Source organism: Loxodonta africana, chromosome 8 (genome assembly GCF_030014295.1).
Source record: "Loxodonta africana isolate mLoxAfr1 chromosome 8, mLoxAfr1.hap2, whole genome shotgun sequence".
In the NCBI taxonomy this organism is placed as follows: Eukaryota; Metazoa; Chordata; class Mammalia; order Proboscidea; family Elephantidae; genus Loxodonta; species Loxodonta africana.
In genome coordinates this window covers 99,068,076-99,090,329 of record NC_087349.1, presented here as the reverse complement: position 1 = coordinate 99,090,329, position 22,254 = coordinate 99,068,076, and the positions used below count along the sequence as shown (strand labels likewise).

At 37.9% G+C, this 22,254-nt stretch overlaps 1 protein-coding gene across 23 annotated transcripts in view; it reads right to left on the bottom strand.

Annotated features, from left to right (window-relative positions):
- Positions 1–1,457: 1,457 nt before the first annotated feature.
- The window catches only part of LOC100666908 (probable G-protein coupled receptor 141), a 73,634-nt gene continuing 52,837 nt past the window's right edge, over positions 1,458–22,254 (bottom strand). For 6 of the 23 annotated variants that reach the window (XM_064290145.1, XM_064290143.1, XM_023544279.2 and 3 more), the window contains 4 exons: positions 10,107–10,279; positions 8,950–9,037; positions 8,390–8,530; positions 1,458–4,392 (listed from right to left, as the gene is read on the bottom strand). In XM_064290145.1, the coding sequence (XP_064146215.1) occupies positions 3,443–4,378 (936 nt within the window). In that variant the 5' untranslated portion in view covers positions 4,379–4,392; positions 8,390–8,530; positions 8,950–9,037; positions 10,107–10,279 and the 3' untranslated portion in view covers positions 1,458–3,442. The other 17 variants (XM_064290146.1, XM_023544284.2, XM_023544274.2 and 14 more) reach the window with 11 other exon arrangements.

Genomic DNA, 22,254 nt, shown 5'->3' with positions numbered 1-22,254 from the left:
AGAGAGGGGAGCAGAAATTTGGTTTTAGAAAATTTTAGGAAGTAAACATACAGTGAAGCCCTGGTGGCGCAATGGTTAAGAGCTTGGCTGCTAAGCAAGAGGTCAGTAGTTTGAATCCACCAGTTGCTTTCTGGAAACCCTGTGCGGCAGTGCTACTCTGTTCTACAGGGCTGCTATGAATGGGAATCAACTCAACTGGCAACGGGTTGTAAACATACAATAGGAAGATTTTAAATACAAAGCAGAATTTTGGAGGTGATGGTGGGAAGAGGGAGAAAGGTAATTCTTTCAGAATGGATATCTGGGTCTCTCCCAGTTCTAGCTGAAGTCCTCAAGGAAACATTAAAATATGAGGAGGGAGCATAGAGCATAAGGACAAGAAGCCAGGGAAGGCTGCCTTCCTATTGTAAGAATCACTGAAGAACTCTTTTGCTGGATTCAGTGTTTAAAGGCTCATATTCTAAAAAGAAACTCAGAATTTGCCAGCAACTTCCTTCCTGAAAAGGTAACATGGTCTCTTTAAGCCTGAAACCAAAAATATCCCCTGAAGTATTCTTAAAACCAAACAATAGTTTAGCTTAAGTAGTTAAAAAAAAAAAAGTCTGCCTTGAGCTTTGTGCTGTTTTAAGATCTATCAGTATGGGATCAAAATGACCACAACAACTGGCAAGATTGGATATAAACCTTAGGGGGCAGTGAGTTTATATTAATGGAAGAAGAACAACTCTGAAAAGGAGAGTGAGAATGGTTGCACAACTTAAAAAATGTAATCAATGTCACTGAATTGTACATGTGGAAACTGTTGAACTGGTGTATGTTCTGCTGTGTATATTCTCAGCGACAACAGAAAGTAAAATATAACAACAACAAAAAAGGTAGCATTGTCTAAAGGGAAGTAAGTAGAGCTGCTCTCCTCCCTGGGAAGACCTTGGAGTTTGGAAGCAATGGCTCTGGGGTTGCAAACCCTGAGAGTGACAGGAGCTTCCACCTGACTCCTTTTGTCACCCCAGAAACATGCACAATATTTTGCCTGCTCACAGAGTTCTTACAACTGTCAGTTGCTGATGAGTGAGCTTCAACTCATGGCAGCCCCAGGTAAACAACAACCAGACATTGCCCGACCTTGAGCCATCTTCATGATTGTTGATACATTCAAGTCCATTATTGCAATTACTGTGTATTTTGAGTGCCTTCTAACCTAGGGGGCTCATCTTCCAGCACTATATCAAACAACATTCTGTTGTGATACATAAGGTTTTCATTGGCTAATTTTCAGAAGTAGATCACCAGGCCTTTCTTCCTACTGTCTTAGCCTGGAAGACTCTGGCCACAGCCACCAAACGCCACTAGTACACTAGTATCTTCCTGTAATTGTGATATCCAAAATGGCCCTAGAGACCATGTCATTCCCACTCCCTCTTGAGATTCATTTACTTAGCAATTAGAGACAAAGAACAGGCAAACTGAATTTTTTTTTTGTCTTTATTCTGTAAATACTGATGAATAGGATATTTTATATTATGGAATATTGAACTTCTATATTTTGGGTAATATTTCTTATTGGCTCACAAGAAATACGCACTTTATTATGATATATAATAATACAGAGAAAAGCATAATTGCTTGACCAGACATATTTAAAATCTGGAAGAGATTATAATATAATCTACAAACTAAAGATATTATGATAGTAAAATACAGACATAAAAGAAGAAAACATTGACGAAATCCCCACAAATAATTTAAAATTTTTAGAAATATTTTACTATATTTATTTTTCTTACAAATTGTACGGGTCAAAGGGAAAAAACTAAGAAAATAAATGTGAAAAGATGACAAATGACAAATGAAAGAAGTATAACTTTAAAAAAAGAATAAAAGACCAAAAGGAGAAAATTTGAAGCAAGAAAAATTGTGAAATAAGTTATGTATGCAATATGTTGCTGCTTTTCTTCCTCACAATTAATTTCTATGACTTAATTACTTTAGTAATCATAGAAACTCACAGCATATTTCTTATTCATCTGATGAACTGGTGAACTCATCAAATGATAAATTAAGAAAAACCTTTAAATACTGAAGATTTGCCTAGCTGAAGAAAAAACAAAGTTTCCTTAACTCATTCGGTTCTTTAATTCACACCATTAACTGTTTCAGGTTTTCTGAAGCATTAAATATGAAATCAAATCAGCTCTTTGGAAAGTTTCAAGTATGTGAAACTTTAGGAGGGCAGGGGGGAGAAGAGCCTGTATATCAACGTAGTCATTACTAGAGGTTCTTGAAAAAAAAAAAAAATCACCGTTTAACATGTAAAATGTGACAAGTTATGAAATAAACATTGGAAAAAGCTACTCAGAACCTGGTTAAAAAAAATCTGAATTATTTCATACTTTAAAGGATTATAATTTTATTACTTCAAGTACATTTCTTCATCCATTCTTCAAATATTCACAGAGGGTCTTTTTCATACAGCCTAATCTAATAGTCAAAATTAATGGGTTTTCTATATATTTTTCAAAAGTATTATTTAATGTTGTTTTTATTTATTTAAAGACACATCATTTTAAGGGTAGAATGTAATTTTCTATATCCAAGAAAAATCCAAATTAACTGTAACCTAGGACATCTAAAAAATTTTTCAGGCAACAGAAAAGGGACAAAAATTTAATCACTTCCCTTGGGAACTCATTTTAATGCCTAGCAGCACACTCATCAGGAATATTCTCTAAGTCATAGTTTTGCCATTATTCAAATAGGTTCATTAGGCTTTTACATGATTTTTTGGAGGAACAGTACAATTGGTGATATTGAGAGAATTGAGCCTCATGTCCATAAACTTGACCTTTCAAAGAACAAGCCTGGTAAAACTTGCTATGACAGAAGGCCATGAGTTCTGCTTCTCTTGATTTCTAGATAAGTAACTTCCCACTACATTTGTGATAATTGAGAACAGTTTCTTATTATTCTTCTCCCTTCTCTGTTTTATCAACAGGGGAATGAGCTGAGTGGGCTTTCTTATGCAGTTAGCCAAGTAGAGTTTGTGTCTTTGGGGATGGATCATGGCCAGAACCTATCTAAAGTGAAGTGGAGTGAACAGATGGATGAGTCAGTCCAAAACCCTAAGAAAGACCATGCTTCAAAGCTAGTAAACCAGAAAAAAAAGTGAGTTAATAAAACTCTAAAAAACCCCATTCCTAGATGGACCTAGTAGACATTTTGTACTGGAAAATAAAGCAGTATTGCAACTCTGAGTGCATTGAACATCACTGGTCTTTGTATGGACACCATTCAGAGATTCATAGGGATCAAATAATGACTGGAATGAGTGCTGTTGATATTTCCCATTTGTTTGGCTGCACAAAGGCATAGTTTTGATCAAGTGTTAGAACAATCATTCTTGCCTCCCCTGTGTCCATTTCCACATGAACACTGCAGTTTGTGGCTAACGGCACAAAAGGCAGTTCCATAGGTCAATTATCTTTTGCTTAAACCAGTGGCTTCCCCCCAAAACAAAGAGCAGTAAATCAAAGCAGCTAATCGCTGTTACACTCAAGAAGATTTCGTTATAAAATACACCATTAGTGTCACAGCTTTCTGAGCGCACCACAACTTGCAAGTAATAGATTCTAAAGAACTGATAGGGAAGGAAGCAAATAACGATGACCCCTATAAAAAAGAGGTTTTTCAATTGGGCCCAGAACTCCTGGTGGCATAGCAAGGAGTGGCGTATCTTCCGCACCATCGACATAATTATGAAGACCTGGAAGGCCAAGAGAATCACTGCAATGGCTATGACAATAATGATTATCATATAGTTGATAACTTGCACATGCTTTCTAGCAAGTTCTTTGTGGAAAGTAAAACAGTGTTCCTCATCATATTTCTCCTTAGTCCCGTACTGAGAAACAACCCACGGCACCACAATGACAATTACCAGCAGCCACATCCCAGTGCTGGCAGCCACAGCGTGCAGTTTTCTGTAGAATTCTACTTTGTCCTTGCGCTTAAAGAAGATAAGGTACCTGATGACCAGGATCACCACATAGAACAGGAATGTGAGGTACATGTGGATATGCAGCATGGAACTCACAAATTTGCAGAAGGGCAATCCAAATATCCATGTCCGCTTGATGAGGTAGATCAAGCGAAAAGGCACCGTCAGGAGAAAAACACTGTGCACCACCACCAGGTTAACAACAGCAGTGGTGGTCACAGACCTGGTGTTCATTTTCACCAGCAGGAACAAGATGGAGACAACACCTACAAGTCCTCCAATGAACACTATGCAGTAAAGCCAGGTTAAATATGGTGTCAATATAGGATTGCATGAGCTGTTCCTGATATCATCGTGGTCCCTGGTAAGGTTGTGGTCAACCATGCTTCAGGAGTCGCCTGGAAGAGACCATGCACCAGTGTCACCAACAAAATTCTACAGAATTTGTTCACATCACCTTTATAGCATCGGCAATGTGGCTCTGTAATTTATCTGTTTACACAATGTACACTTTATGTGCCTTAAGAATAAAGACTATGTCATATGCCTGTTTGCATACCCTGGGACCAAAAACATAATAAGTCTGATTGTTAATCTTTAATGAGTTAAAGACTCTGAAGTATTCTCAGAGACATACATATATATATACATAGACAAACCATGTCGCGTACAACTGGAGGAGGAGGGCAGGCTATACGAAGCTGAAGCACAGATACTACTAGTACTGCACTAATCATGGCAGAAGTTTGTAGCATGGATGGAAAGATGAGTGGATGCATTGAGTACACAAAATACTTCTTTCTTTTAGGTATGACTATAAGTCTCTAATTCCAGCTCATCAGCAAATGACCCAAGAACACGTAAATCATTGGGGATGCTAATTAATTTGACAGAAAAGTCAGTTAAGGCAGTAGCAACCCATAGGAGAATATATCTGAACTTCTCAGTAGTGTGGCTTTAACTAAGTTCTTCTCATGGCCCTACTGAAAATACAGCGTATCTCCCAGTTCTCCCATCTTGCACCCTCAAATACTTTAAAAATTCGTGGAAGAACCATCAACCAAATCTAAAGTAATATCATTTCTCTTCTGGACTTCTGAAAGATCCTTTTCCCTAATTGTCTTGATGCCATCTAATTTATTCTCCATGTTGTAGCCTTACTAATCTATTAACCACACTAATCAGGTCATGTCACTTTCTAATTTAAGTCCTTTCAAAGGCTTCCTCGTTTTTGTTTGTATTTTTTTTTTTCCAAACAAAGATAAACATCCTTAATGTGCCTTCAGAGGCATAGCATGATCTGAGTTACAGTGGCAAAGCTGGATCCTTTGAGCCAGATTCAAGGAAGAATTATTGGCACTGACACTGACACTGGAATGGGAACGCAGGAAAGGGAAGTGTCTTGATCACTCCCGAATTTCTGACTTGCACAATTGTGTAATTAAGGGCCCATTTACCGAAACTGGGGAGACTGAAGGATTAACTTTGATGAGGAAGAATGACTCAATTCCACAGTCAGTACTTACCGTCGTAAGACCTTTGCGATTATTTTTATTCATTTCTTGAGCATCTCTCTTTTCTATTAGACCTCAACACCATGACGGTAAAGGTTGGTTCTGCCATGTTAATCCTGTTTCTGCAGGCTGGCCAGAAGGCCTGATCAATAGTAAGTTCTCCGGTATCCACTTGGTGTGATTTCCAGCTCTCTTTCTAGGGGCTGGATCTTATTTACTTTTCCCCTTATAATTTGACCCTGGAAATGTTCCTATTAACAGATCTCACTCCTGGACTTAGAACTGCCCCCTGCCATGTCCTAGCTGCATATTTGAGCCTCGCAGTACAAGGATTACTTAAACCCCTGAACTTGCTCAGACATGCTCTGGCTACCCCCTCTATCCAGGTTATCACCATTCCGTCTGTGCTCTGTTGGACTGTACATACGCTCAGACTAAGCTTCTCTGTTTCCCAGGTACTTAGATGTTGTTGATCTGAATCTTCTTACCAACTAGAATTCAAGGGAAAGAGTGAATATCTTTGATGGCTCAATATTGTTAAAATGTCAGTTCTCTCCAAATTGAGCCATAGATTCAATGCAATCATAAAATCCTATCAGTCCTCTTTGTAGAAAATTACACACTTATTCTAAAATTTATATAAGAATACAAAGGGCTTTGAATAGCCAAAATACTTCTGAAAAAGCAAGAACGAAATTAAAGGATTTATACTGGATGATTTCAATACTTCCTATAAGTCCATAGTATTCAAGGTAGTGTGGCTTCAGCATAAGAAAAGACATAGAGAACAACAGGACAGAATTAAAGAGACTCCAAATGGACCCACACATCAACAGATTTTTCAATGAATAGACCAAAAGAATTCAATGAAAGGTTCTACAACAATTATACATTCGTGTGTAAAAAAAAAACCTTCAACTTTATATCACACATATACAAAAATTAACCAAAATGTTTCACAGACTTAATAGTAAGAATTAAAACAATAAATCCTCCAGATGAAACTAGGATAAAATCTTGGTGACTTTGGGTTAGGCCAAAATTTCCTGGATAAGACTCAACTGTAAAAGAAAAAAAAATACAAATAGGACTTTGTGAAAATTTAAAACTTCTACTCTCCAAAAAAAAGTTAAGAAATGAAAAAATAAATCCATACTGTAAGAAAAATACTATGAAGTATGTATATATATATATATATATATATATATACACATATATATGTAGCAAAGGACATTTATCCAGAATATTAAAAGAACACTTACAAATCAATAATAGAAGAAAAAGAACTCAATTGTTTAAACTGGGCAAAATATTTGAATAGATACTTTATCAAAGATATATAAATGGCAACTATGTCCAAGAAAATGTGACTGCTTCATTTGTTATTAAGAAAATACATATGAAAAAATGCGTAACTGTGTGTTACTATTACACACCCACTACAATGCTGAACTTGAAAAAACTGACACCACCAAGTATTGGAAATGACACGGGGCAACTGAAACTCTCATATATTTGGGATGTGAAATACTAGAGTCACTTTGGAAAACAATTAGGCAGTTTCTTAGAAAGTTAAATATACATTTGTCATTTCACCTAGCAATCTCACTCTTAGATATTTATCCAAGAAGAATAAAAACATATCTCTGCACATTAACTTGTATTAAATATGCATAGCAGCTTTACTTATAATTGTCAAAATTATAAGTTGCCAAAAGTCCATCAGTTGTTAAATGGATAAGCAAATTGTGGACATTTGTACAATGGAATAATACTGTATTATCAAACAATAAAAAAATAAATGAACTATTAATTAATACTATTAATACATACAGCTATTAATACATACAACTATTAATACGTACAACAATCCTGATGTGTCTTGAAAGCATTATTTACTAAGTCATGTATTCTCGATGGGACAATAGTACCCCAAAGGGGGTAAAATTTGTTTTCGAAGGGTAAAAATCCTTAATATTTTTATGTATAGAGTACAGATATACATACAATACATAAATAGATATAGAGTGTATCTGCAGTATTAAGATTTCATAAGGAGGGGTGATGATTAGGAAAAAAAAGTCTAAAAAGATTCCTCGTTTTTGGTCCCATTCATGGTGACCCCATGCACAATGGACTGAAACACTGCCAGGTCCTGTACCATCTCCTCAATCCACTGCACATCCAACTGGTTGGGATCCATAGGGTTTTCGTTGGCTGATTTTTAGAAGTAGATCACCAGGCATTTCTTCCTAGTCTGTCTTAGTTTGGAAGCATCGCTGAAACCTGTTCAGCATCATAACAACGTACAAGCCTCCACTGACAGACACTGACAGGGCACTGGTGGCTGCACGTGAGGTGTATTGACTGGATCGAACCCTGGGTCTCCTGCATGGAGAGTAAGAACTCTACCACTGAAACACCACTGCCCATAGATAAAAGATGCCAGGAAGAAAATACTACATATTGTATGATTCCTTTTTTTTTTTTTTTAAGAAAAGGCAAAACTAGTGTGACAGAAAACAGATCATTGGTAGCCCAGGGCCCAGGGAAGGGAGGAAGGGACTGATTTTGAAGAGGCATATGGGAACTTATTTGTTGATGGAAATGTTTTATATCATCATGGTAACAATTGTAGTTATTTGTCAAAGCTCGTTGACTTGCACACTTAGTGTTGGTGATTTTTCTTACATGTAAATTACACCTAAATAAAGCTGATTTAAAGTAATTATAGCCTGATCCCAGAAAGCCTCTGCTTTTGTGGGCATGGAATAAAATTTCAAAGAACTTCTGAGGCACTTAACCGGGCAGCTTCTTTTGGCCTCCCCAGTAGGTTGCCTCGTTATCCTTATTCTATTTGATGTGTAACCTCTGTACTTACTTTTTATTTTTCCCTGTAGAAACGTAGTTCCATCAAGTAGACATGAAATTATATTGCGTTCGCATTTGAGTCAAAGATCAACTTGCCACCATAAATTCTGCTCTTCATTTCCTTTGGCTATTGACCTAGCAGAACTGACTTCTGAAAGAAGAAAGTAAAATCAATGGGCATATCATTTGCCTCGAATTCTTTGTTTCTTATAAACATCCATGATCTCTGTCTTTCAGGTACGAGAAACACATGTTAAACATAGTCTAAGTCCCAGCTACCATGCTTCCTGCTTGTGTTCATGTTGTCTCATTTAACACTCACAACAATCCCGAGAGTTGTGTATGTATTGCCATACTGACATTTAGATGCAGAGACCGAGCTCTAGACGGGAGAAGTCACTGGACCAAGGACTCCGAAGTCACACTCCAAAGAAACACACACACACACAAACACACACACACTCCTCAATGTACATCATGGAGAAGCAAGTTGTGAATCCTCCAAGCCCAAGCTTCCAAATCTTAAAATAAGAAGGAGGGAAGCCCATGAAGAAATTTGCTTCTACTCACATGGCTTATGCCAATATAGCCTGAAAGATATTTTTCCTTCTTTTTGGATTTCTCACTTTCCTATTCCTTTTACTTGGTTTGGCAGGTCCTAAAAAAAAAAAAAAAAATTTTTTTTTTTTATAGATGACTTCATTCAACATCCATTCTAACTCTTTCCGGCCTGCCTTTCTGTACAGATTTTTTGCAACTAGAGTGCTCATATGTGGCTTATTTTCTGCTAGCCTGTTGCACTGTTGCAAAACCTGGAGGTAAAAGTGAGCCAAATGCGAGATGTCAATGTGCAGGGAGATTGGATCACTTGGTAAGACAGTGATGGAAATGTGGACAGCTACGGCAGAATTCTGGCACCCAGCACCATACATCGTGGGTTTCAGAAAGCAATAGTCAGGGTCAGTGAGGTTTCTGCTATCAGGCACATCTATTGTGTAGCAAACAAGCCTGGTTCTCAGACATTCCCAGATAGTCTGTAAGCTATTGCCTTCTAATATATACCTTCTGCTCACACTAGCTAAAGTGGATTCTGTGGTCTGCAAGAGAAGGAGCCCCAGTGATGCAGTGTTTAGAGCACTTGGCTGCTAACCAAAAGGTTGGTGGTTAGAACCCACCAGCCACTCTGCGGGAGGAAGATGTGGCAGTCGGCTTTCATAAAGATTTGCAGTCTTAGAAACCCTGTGGGGCAGTTCTACTCTGTCCTGTAGGGTATCTATCAGTCGATATCGACTTGATGGCAATGGGTTTGGTTGGGTTTTGGTTGTCTGCAACTAGAATCTTGATATATCTGGTTAATTCCTCCTTCTCATTTGAGAGTCCTGAGATATCACTTCCTCCAGAAAGCCTTCCTGATCTCCACTCTCAATTCAGGTTACATGCCATTCCTATTTTGCCCTACAGAACACACCGTGCTTAGCTATATTATGGCTCATAAAAAAAAAAAATATTATGGCTCATAGCACAGAGAAATATAATTCTCAGTTGACACTCCTGGCTTCCAAAAGAAACTGTAATCATCTTGACCCAGGGTTTAATTTATCTTTGTATTCCCAGAACCTAATATAGTTTTTTAAATTAATGTAAGTATTTTTATTGAAAGATATCAAACATACAGTACAGGGCACATTGTAAATATAGAGCAGTGAATTTTAACAGAGTAAACAAACCCTTGGAACGAGCCCACAGATCAAGAAGCCAAATATTACTGCAATTCCAGAAGAACTTGTGTGGCCTCTTCAGGTCATTATTCTCCCCTTCAACGGTAATCGCTGTCCTGACAGCTACCACGTTAAAGCGCTGTCCTTAGGTGCGGTCCAGTTGGTTCGGACTCATAGCAACCCTGTATAGAACAGAAAGAAACACTGCCCGCCATAAAATAGGTTTGTCTATTCTGACTTTTATAAAAATTGAATCACATATTCTTGCACGTGTGTCTGGCTTCTTTTACTCAGTATTATACTTTGATATTCATTCCTTTGTACAGTTGTTGTTCATTCATTCTCATTGTGATATATTGTCCTATTGTATGAATATGACACTATCCACTCTACTGCGGATGGACAGTTGTATTATTTCCAATTTTAGGCAATTACAAATAGTGATACTTTGAACATTATTATACATACCTTTTGTAAACATTTGTATACATTATTGTTGGGCATTTATGTAATAGGAAACCCTGGTGGCATAGTGGTTAAGAGCTACAGCTGCTAAACAAAAGGTCAGCAGTTCAAATCCACCAGGAGCTCCTTGGAAACCCTATGAGGCAGTTCTACTTGATCCTAAAGGGTCGCTATGAGTCAGAATCGACTCAACGGCAATAACTTTGGTTTTGGTTTTTTATTTACTTAGTAGCGCAATTGATTAGTCACAGGGTATGTGTATGTTCGGTTTTGGTAAACACGGCAAATACTTCCCAATATGAATTCCCACTAACAGTCGGTGAGAGTTTCAGTTCCTCTGCAACTTCGAGGACATTTGGAAGTTTCTCATTTTCTCTTTTGCCGTTGTAGTACACGTAGGAGCTAAACACAGCATATATTTAAGTCTTTTAAAATTTGTCTCAGTATGTTTTGTAGTTGTCTATATAGAAGTCTTGTACACGGTTTTCCTGCATTGATTGAGATAAAATCATATGATTTTTCTACCTTATTTCTACTAATGTAATGCATTAAAATGATTGATTTTTACATGATCTTTTTATATACATTGTTGTATTTTAGATACCAATATTGTGTACAGGATTTTTACCACTGGAAGGTTCTGGATCATCTGGATTATCTCTGGGAATGGGGATGACATTTCTAATCAGAAAATTAGTGCAAATTACCTGTATGGTCCTTTTCTTTTTTTCTTCATGTTTTTTTGCGATAACATCTCACTGTTTCCCGAATCTGCCTATCGACTTTAACAAAGCAATCAGTATATGGGTCCATGTTTCCTAGCAACTGCAGCCCCTGATTTAGTTCAGAAAAAAAACCAGCTAATCTTTTCACTGTAAAAATTTTTGACAACTTCCCTCCTCCCTCTCCCATCTTGTCCAGCTCATCCTTGAATTTTTCGGCAGCTTCAAAGTTGGTGCTTCCTGCTTTTCCAGTTAAATTACATAAATCAAATCTGCATTTGAAGTGATGAAACCAGTCTTTGCCGACGTTAAAGTACTTACAGTAGTCTTCTTGCTGCTCCTCCAGGTTTTCAAAAAGGCTGTGTGCTTTCACTCGAATCATCGGTAAACTCACAGGAGTCCACTTCCTGGATTTGATCTTCTATTCAAATCATCAACAGCTTCTCTATCTCACAGATTGGCCCTTTTCTCTTATTTATTAAAACTGCCGATTTTATACCAATCGCTCCTTCAGCTGCCTCCAAAATCCTACTCTTATCCTTAATGATTACCAAAATGGTCTAATGAGACAGTCCTTTCTCACATGTCATGTCACCAACTTTCTTTCCATTGTCATGGGCCTTAATGATCTTCATCTTTATATCAGTGTCTAGAGGCTTCCTCACCTTCTTTTTTGGATTAGAAAGTGGCATGACTTCTTTTGCTAGACATATTGTTGGGAGTATAAGCAGTTCAGGTGTTACAGTTAGGGAAACTATGAACAGCTTGGTTTTAAATTAACAACTGACATTTCCGATGGCACGAAACTGAGTAAGATCATGCTGTAGGCCTGGTCTACAATGAAGTCAGCTTCAGTGTCATAACAATGAAGTTGGAGTCATAACGGTTGTCAGGTGCAGGCACAGTTCAATTGCTGTATGTCATTGGAGTTGAGCATTGCCTGACTTCCTATTTGTTACACCTCTCAATACTGACACTGGCTTCATTGTCGACCAGACCATATACACAGCCTGCTATACAGCAGTGTTTTGAACAGTAAATCATAAAACTGAACATCTGCGAGTGAATATCTAGAATGGTAACATTAGCAAATTACACATTGCAACATTTATGTAGTATATATTAAAAAAAAAACTAGTGTTTTTTCTTTTATATTAGTACTGATAAAATGTAAAAAAAATAGGACAGTTATGAGTGCAGTTTGTCATAACTCAAATATGTTATAAATCGGGGATTACCTGTACGTCGGTTCTGTAGTTCTTTTATTCCTTATATTGATCAGTTGTGTTTTCTCTCTTTTTATAAATTTTGCTGTGGTTTTATTCATTTTATTAATATTTTCAAGGAGACGACTTATGTCTTGGTTGATTTCCTACATTGTATATTTGATTTCTATTTCCTTGACTTGTTCTTATCATTTTCCTTTCTTCTACTTTAGATTTATCTTACTGTTCTTCTAGCTTCTTGAGATGGAAGCTTAGATCACTGGTTGTCTGTTACATATATGTAGTATATATTTATATTTATAATTACATTATACGTTTTTGTTGTGTGCTGTTGAATCTATTCCAACTCATAGCAGCCCTATAGGACAGAGTAGAGCCTTCCCATAGGGTTTCCTAGGCTGTACTCTTTATGGGAGAAGCTAGCCAGGCCTTTTCTCCCACAGAGTGGCTGGTGGGTTCAAATCACTGACTTTTTGTTTAGCTACTGAGTGCTTAATCATTGCGCCAGTAGGGCATGCTAAAATACATATATCCATATGTATTTTCCACTAAGCACTGTTATAGTCAAATTCCCCAAGTTTTGATGTGTCATATTTTCATCATCATTTAGTTCAAAATATTTTCTAATTTCCATTTTGATTTCCTCTTTGATCATGGGTTACTTAGAATTTCACAGAATGCAAGTTTTCTATTTTTTTTTTTATTATTGCTTTCTAGCTTTATTCTCTTTTGACTAGAAAGCATACTGTAAATAATCTTAGTCCTTTGGAATTTACTGAGGCTTACTTCATGATCTAGCATATAGCCAAATTTGGTAAACATTTCACATGAGCTCAAAAAGAATGCATATATTGTTATTATTAGCTCCAGTGTTCCATATACAGGCATACTCTTGTTTTATTGCACTTCACTTTATTGCACTTCACAGATATTGCATGCTTTACAAATTGAAGTTTTGTGGCAACCCTGAATTGAGCAAGTCTATCGGCACCATTTTCCAACACCATGTGCTCACTTCATATCTCTGTGTTACACTTCAACAATTCTTGAAATCAAACTTTTTCATTATCATCATACCTGTTATGATGATCATCGATCTTTGATGTTACAACTGTAATTGGGGGGGATCTACGAACCACGTTCATATAAGATAGCAAACTTAATAGATAAGTGTTGTGTGCTCCACTGACCAGCCGTTCCCCCATTTCTGTCCCTCTCCTCAGGTATCACTATTCCCTAAGATAGGACAATATTGAAGTTAGGCCAATTAATAACCCTACAATAACCTCTAAGTGTTCAAGTGAAAGGAAGTCTCATACATCTCTCACATTAAATCAAAAGCTAGAAATGATTAAATTCACTGAGGAAGGCATGCCAAAAGCTGAGATAGGCTGAAAGCTAGACCTCTTATGCCAAACAGTTGCAAAGTTGTGAATGCAAAGGAAAAGTTCTTGAAGGAAATTAAAAGTGCTAATCCAGTGAACACATGAATGATAAGAAAGCAAAACAGCCTTATTGCTGATATGGAGAAAGTGTTGGTGGTCTGAATAGAGCATCAAACCAGCCACATTTCCTTAAGTGAAAGCCGAATCCAGAGCAAGGCCTTAATTCTCCTCAATTCTTTGAAGGCTGAGAGGGGTGAGAAAGCTGCAGAAGAAAAGTTTGAAGTTAGCATAAGTTGGTTCCTGAGGTTTAAGGAAAGAAGCAATCTCTGTAACATAAAAGTGCAAGGTGATAGTCAGAGGCAAAAGGACAAATATTGTATAAGACCACTATTATAAGATCTTGAGAAATAGAATAAACTGAGAACAAGACATACTTTTCTGGTTACGAGGGGGGGAGGGAAGGAGGGTGGGAGAGGGTTATTTACTGATTAGTTAGTAGATAAGAACTACTTTAGGTGAAGGGAAGGACAATATTCAACACATGGAAGGTCAGCTCAACTGGACTGGACCAAAAGCAGAGAAGTTTCCAGGATAAACTGAATGCTTCGAAGGTCAGCGGAGCAAGGGCGGGGGTTTGGGGACCATGGTTTAAGGGGACTTTTAAGTCAATTGGCAAAATAATACTATTATGAAAACATTCTGCATCCCACTTTGAAATGTGGTGTCTGGGGTCTTAAATGCTAACAAGCGGCCATCTAAGATGCATCAGTCAGTCTCAACCCACCTGAAGCAAAGCAGAATGAAGAACACCAAGGTCACATGATAACTAAGAGCCCAAGAGACAGAAAGGGCCACATGAACCAGAGACCTACATCATCCTGAGACCAGAAGAACTAGTTGGTGCCCGGCCACAACCGATGACTGCCCTGACAGGGAGCACAACAGAGAACCCTTGAGGGAGCAGGAGATCAGTGGGATGCAGACCCCAAATTCTCATAAAAAGACCAGACTTAATGGTCTGACTGAGACTAGAGGAATCCCAGTGGCCATGGTCCCCAAACCTTCTGTTGGCCCAGGACAGGAACCAGTCCCAAAGACAACTCATCAGACATGAAAGGGACTACACAGTGAGTAGTAGAGAGGTGCTGATGAAGAGTGAGCTACTTGTATCAGGTGGACACTTGAGACTGTGTTGGCATCTCCTGTCTGGAGGGGGGATGGGAGGATAGAGAGACTTAGAAACTGGCAAAATTGTCATGAAAGGAAAGACTGGAAGGGCTGACTCATTAGGGGGAGAGTGAGTAGGAGTGTGGAGTAAGGTGTATATAAGCTTATGTATGACAGACTGACTTGATTTGTAAACGTTCACTTAAAGCTCAATAAAAATTATTAAAAAAAAAAAAAAAGTGCCAGGTGAAGCAGCAAGTGCTAACGTAGAAGCTGCAACGAGTTACCCAGGAGATCTAGCTGAGATAACTGATGCGGGCGGCTCCACTGAACAGCAGATTTTCACTGTAGATGAAACAGCCTTAGACTGGAAGAAGATGCCATCTAGGACTTTCATAGCTAGAGAGGAGAAATCAATGCTTGGCTTTAACACTTCAAAGAACAGACTGACTCTCTTGTCAGGGGCTAATGCAGCTGGTGAATTTAAGTTGAAGGCAATGCTCATTTACCATTCTGAAAATCCTAGGGCCCTTAAGAATTATGCTAAATCTACTCTGCCTGTGCTCTGTAAATGGAACAACAAAGCCTGGATGACAGTACATCTGTTTATAACATGGCTTACTGAATATTTTAAGCCCATTGTTGAGACCTACTGCTCAGAGAAAAAAAGATTCCCTTAAACATATTATTGCTCATTGACAAAGCACCTCGTCACCCAAGAGCTGTGAGGGAGATGTACAAGGAAATTGATGTTGTTTTCATGCCTGCTAACACAACATCCATTCTGCAGCCCGTGGATCAAGGAGTAATTTTGACTTTCAATTCTTATTATTTAAGAAATATATTTTGTAAGGCTATAACTGCCATAGATAGTGATTCTTCTGATAGATCTAAGCAAAGTAAATTAAAAACTTGTGGAAAGGATTCACCATTCCAGATGCCATTAAGAACATTAATGATTCATGGGAGGAGGTCAAAATAACAACATTAACTGGAGTTTGAAAGAAAGTTGATTCCCACCCTCATGGATGACTTTAAGGGATTCAAGATTTCAGTGTAGGAAGTAACTGCAGGTGTGGTGGAAATAGCAAGAACCTGAAGATGTGACTGAATTGCTGCAATTGCATAAAACTTTAATGGATAAAGAGTTGTTTCTTATGGATGAGCCAAGAAAGTGGTTTCTTGAGATAGAATCTACTCCTGGTGAAGATACTGTGAACATTATTGGAAGGACAACAAAGGATTTAGAATATTAAATAAACTCAGTTGATAAAGCAGCAGCAAGGTTTGAGAGGATTGATTCCAATTTTCAAAGAAGTTCCACTGTGAGTAAAATGCTATCAAACATCATCACATGCTACAGAGAAATCTTTCTGAAAGGAAGAGTCAATGGATGCAGCAAACTTCATTGTTGTCTTATTTTAAGAAATTGCCACAGTCACCCCAACCTTCAGCAACCACCACTCTGATCAATCAGTAGACATCAACACTGAGGCCAGACCCTCCCCCAGCAAAAAAATTACAACTTGCTGAAGGCTAGATGATGGTTAGCATTTTTTTTTAGCTACAAATCATTTTTAATTAAGGTATATACATTGTTGTTTTAGACATGATGCTATTGCACACTTAATGGACTATCAAAAAAACAACCAAACCCATTGCCGTTGAGTTGATTCTGACGCATAGAGACACTATAGGACAGTGTAGAACTGCCCCCATAGAGTTTCCAAGGAATGCCTGATGGATTTGAACTTCTGGCCCTTTGGTTAGCAGCCGTAGCATTTAACCACTACCCCAACAGAGTTTCCTAATAGACTATAACCAAAAAAAAAAAACATTGCCCTCGAGTTGATTCCGTCTCATAGCAACCCTATAGGACAGAGTAGAACTGCCCCATAGAGTTTCCAAGGAGTGCCCGGTGGATTCAAACTGCTGAACTTCTGGTTAGCAGACATAGCTCTTAACCACTACATCACCAGGGTTTCCTCTGATAGACTATGGTATAGTGTAAACACATGTAAGTCATGTTTACAGTAGACTATAAAATAGCATAGTGTAAACATGACTTACATATGCACTGGGAAACCAAAAAATTCATGTGATGCACTTTACTGCAATATTCACTTTATTGTGGTGGTCTGGAACTAAACAGGCAATATATCCAAAGTATACCTGTAATCAACTGAAATTAAGTTAAATTTTATTATTCAATCTTTTATAATTCACCCTTTTTGTTTTTTGGGGTTTTGTTGCCTTATTTTAGCAGCTTTGGAGAGAACCAAAAAAAACCATTGCTGTCAATTCGATTCTGACTCGTAGCAACTCTACAGTACAGGACAGATGTGCCCTGTAGGGTTTCCCAGCAGTGCCTGGTGGATTTGAACTGCCGACCTTTTGATTAGCAGCTGTAGCTCTTAAACACCATGCGATGGAGAGAGTGGTATGTTAAAATTTCCCACTACCATTGTAGACTTCTGAATTGTTTTTTTTTCATTCTGCCAACTTTCACTTTATATGTTTTGAAGCTATGCTACTGGTTCACAAATATTTGGAATTGGGAAATTTTCATTATGAAAGCTTCTTTTTTTATCTCTATTAATGTTTCTTACCTAAGGATCTACTTTTTCTTATATACCCCAGCTTTCTTTAGTGTTTGCACTTTATATTTTTCCAATATTTTACTTGCAATCTTTCTGATCCTTATATTTTAAGTGTGTCTTTTGTACACCACATATAGTTCACAGTACCCTATTCTCTGATCTGCAAGAAAAGATAGACACATGAGAACAATAGCATTATTTTATCAATATTACAATAGAAAACTGTATCCCCACATTGAAGTCAAAACATTGAAATTCTGCAGACAATTTCTCATTTGCATTTTGATTTTAGCAGTGTCACGTTTTTCTCGGGGGTCACATATATTTTTACAGCAGTTTACGTCAATTGCAGTTAGTAGGAATATGCATTTAACCAAAGTGAACTTATTCGTTCAAACCTAAGCTATTAAATATTTCCTGATTTATTACTTTATGTGTGTATTAGAGTTGGAAGTCAACAAAGAATAGAGGAAATCTCAAGCTTTCAAACAGAATGGAAAATTTGAAGCTTAAAAAATTTGGGAGAATATGCCTTCATTGCAAAAGTTTGAGCATACACTAGAAAAAATAACATAAACCTTAAAATAGTATTCAGAAATGCTTTCATTGCCTCACTGCAGAATAATAACCTGCTAATAAGAACAGACTCTGAGGCTGTGGGAAAGCTAGGACAATGTCTGAGACAGGCAGTGAAGCAATGAGCTGGCAGGGTACGTGACAGGCTGGTCTGAGAGACACACACCAATCGCCAAGACTGAGAACCCAGGAAAATTGGGCCAGTATCCACACTCACAACACCCAAGGACAAGCAAAGCTGATGACCCTAAAAAGTCTCTGCTTCTTTCCCTGGATATCAAGTTTAGATGACATAAGTTTGGAATTCTCAATCTTTTAGGCTCAAGTTTGAAATTTGCCCAAAGACCCCTAGATTTCTGTAGAATATTTGGGAGACACTAATATTATTATTTAAAGACTCTACATTACATTCAATTTTTACAGAAAAAAAATAATGTGAGCAGTAGCCCAGTATCAGTTATGATTGGATGAATTCATAAAGAAAAAGAGAAATCCAGATGATAGGTGAGGAAAAGAGAGAAGAGAAAGAGGAAAGAAGGAGAAAGGAGAAAATGAGAAAGAAACAGAATAAGAAGAAGAAACAGGAAGAGACAGAAAAAGAGGACAGCAAGTCTCAAAGGGTCCCAGCCAGTGACGCTGTCATTTGTAGGCCTTTGAACTGACTCTATTATTTCCCTAGCTTCAAGGTCTTTACATTTGGAACTGATTTACCCAGTGGGTTGCCTAATATAATTTGGTTTGCCAAAGGGGATGCCTGGGTGATGCAAACAGTTATTGTGCTGAGCTGCTAACCAAAAGGTTGGAAGTTTGTGTCCCCAAGAGGCACCTCAGAAGTAAGGCCTGGCAATCTACTTAAAAAAAACAGCTTTTCAAAACCAAGAGTAGAATATAGTTCTACTCTGACACACAAGGTGTCGCCATGAGTCACAGCTGCTAGTTTTAACTGGGTTTCTGAAAGAGTGCTGTTTATCTCTGTAAGACCTGAAAGAAGGTAAGGGTTGTTGTTTCTGCTCCCATGGAAACAATCCATTACAAATACAAGGAGTCAGGGGCCTTTTTTAAAAACAACATCAACAACACTTATTTGTTGATGCTATTTAAATATCTCGCCTATATATCCTCATTGTGTTTCCTCTTCCCCAAATATTCTAACCTTCTTACACATCCTTGAGGACTAAACACAGATTCCACTGCCTTCAGGAGCCCTTCCAAATCCCTTTACACTCTTGACTGCTGTTTTAGGCTGGGTTTTCTAGAGAACCAAAACCTATATATACGTATGGAGGTCCTGAAAGTTTTACTCCATCACGCCATTAAGGTTGACTCTACTTTGAGGAAATAGCTCTTCCCCAGTCGTCTTTTGAGTGCCTTCCATCCGAGCTTTCAGGACCTTCATCTGCTGACGTGGCAGGACTCAAAATGAGAAGAAACAGCTGCAAACATCCATTAATAATCAGAACCTGGAATGTCCAAGTGTGAATCTAGGGAAATTGGAAATTGTCAAAAGTGAAATGGAACACATAAACATCAATATCCTAGGCATTCGTGAGCTGAAATGGACTGATATTGGCCATTTTGAATCAGACAATCATATACTCTACTATATCGAGAATAACAGCTTAAAGAGTAATGGTGCTGCATTCATTGTCAAAAAGAACATTTCAAGATCTATCCTGAGGTACAACACTGTCAGTGATAGGAAAATATCCATACACCTACAAGGAAGACCAGTTAATACGACTATTATTCAAATTTACACACCAACCACTAAGGCCAAAGATAAAGAAATACAAGATTTTTATCAGCTTCTGCAGTATGGAATTGATCAAACATGAAATCAGGATGCGTTGATAATTACCGGTAATTGGAATGTGAAAGTTGGAAACAAAGAAGAAGGATGGGTAGTTGGAAAAAACGGCCTTGGTGATAGAAACAATGGCAGAGATCAAATGATAGAATTTTGTAAGACCAACGACTTCTTCATTGCAAAAACCATTTTTCACCAACATAAACGGCGACTATACACATGAACCTCACCACATGGAACACACAGGAATCAAACTGACTACATCTGTGGAAAGAGACGATGGAAAAGCTCAATATCATCAGTCAGAACAAGGCCAGGGGCTGACTGTGGAATGGAACATCAATTGCTCCTATGCAAGTTCAATCTGAAACTGAAGAAAATCATAGCAAGTCCATAAGAGCCAAAATATGACCTTTAGTATATCCCACCTGAATTTAGAAACTGTCTCAAGAATAGATTTAATGTGTTGAACACTAATAACGGAAGACCAGAGGAGTTGTGGATGACATCAAGGACATCAAACATGAAGAAAGCAAGAGGTCTTTAAAAAGACAGGAAAGAAAGAAAAGACCAAGATGATTGTCAGAGGAGACTCTGAAACTTGCTCTTGAATGTTGAGCAGCTGAAGCAAAAGGAATAAATGATGAAGTAAAAGAACTGAACAGAAGATTTCAAAGTGTGGCTCAAGAAGACAAAATAAAGTATGATGATGACATGTGCAAAGAGCTGGAGATAGAAAACCAAAAAGGAAGAACGCACACGGTGTTTCTCAAGCTGAAAGAACTAAAGAAAAAATTCAAGCTTCGAGTTGCAATTATGGGGAAAATATTAAATGATGCAGGAAGCATCAAAGGAAGATGGAAGGAATACACAGAGTAATTATACCAAAAAGAATTGGTCGACCTTCAACCATTTTAAGAGGTAGCATATGATTAGGAACTGATGGTACCGAAGGAAGAAGTTCAAGCTGCACTGAAGGCATTGGTGAAAAACAAGGATCCTGGAACTGACAGAACATCAACTGAGATGTTTCAACAAACAGATGCAGCACTGGAAATGCTCATTTGTCTATGCCAGGAAATATGGAAGAGAGCTCCCTGGCCAACTGACTGGAAGAGATCCATATTTATGCCTATTCCCAAGAAAGGTGATCCAACCAATTGCATAAATTATAGAACAATATCATTAATATCACGCACAAGCAAAATTTTGCTGAAGATCATTCAAAAGTAGCCTACAGCAGTATATTGACAGGGAACTGCCAGAAATTCAGGCGGGATTCAGAAGAGGACGTGGAACCAGGGATATCATTGTTGATGTCAGATGGATCCTGGTTGAAAGCAGAGAATACCAGAAAGATATTCACCTGTTTTATTGGCTATGCAAAGGCATTTGACTCTGTGGATCATAACAAATTATGGATAACATTGGGAAGAGTGGGAATTCTGGAACACTTAGTTGTGCTTATGAGGAACCTTTACATAGATCAAGAGGCAGTTGTTTGGACAGAATAAGGGGATACTGAATGGTTTAAGTTCAGGAAAGGTGTGCGTCAGGGTTGTACCTTCCATCATACCTATTCAATTTGTATGCTAAGCAAATAATCTGAGAAGGTGGACTATATGAAGAAGAAAGGGGCATCAGGATAGGAGGAAGACTCATCAACAACCTGTGTTATGCAGATGACACAACCTTGTTTGCTGAAAGTGAAGAGGATTTGAAGCACTTACTAATGAAGATCAAAGACCACAGCCTTCAGTATGGATTACACCTCAGCATAAAGAAAACAAAAATCCTCACAACTGGACCAATAAGCAACATCATAATAAATGGAGAAAAGATTGAAGTTGTCAAAGATTTCATTCTACTAGGATCCACAATCAACACCCATGGAAGCAGCAGTCAAGAAATCAAAAGACACATTGCATTGGGCAAATCTGCTGCAAAGGACCTCTTTAAAGTGTTGAAAATCAAAGATGTCACCTTGAAAACCAAGGTGTGCTTGACCCAAGCCATGGTACTTTCAATTGCATCATATGCATGTGAAAGCTGGACAATGAATAAGGAAGACTGAAGAAGAGTTTTTGCCTTTGAATTAAGTTGTTGGCGAAGAATATTGAATATACCATGGACTGCCAAAAGAACGAACAAATCTGTCTTGGGAGAAGTACAACCAGAATGGTCCTTAGAAGCAAGGGTGGCGAGACTA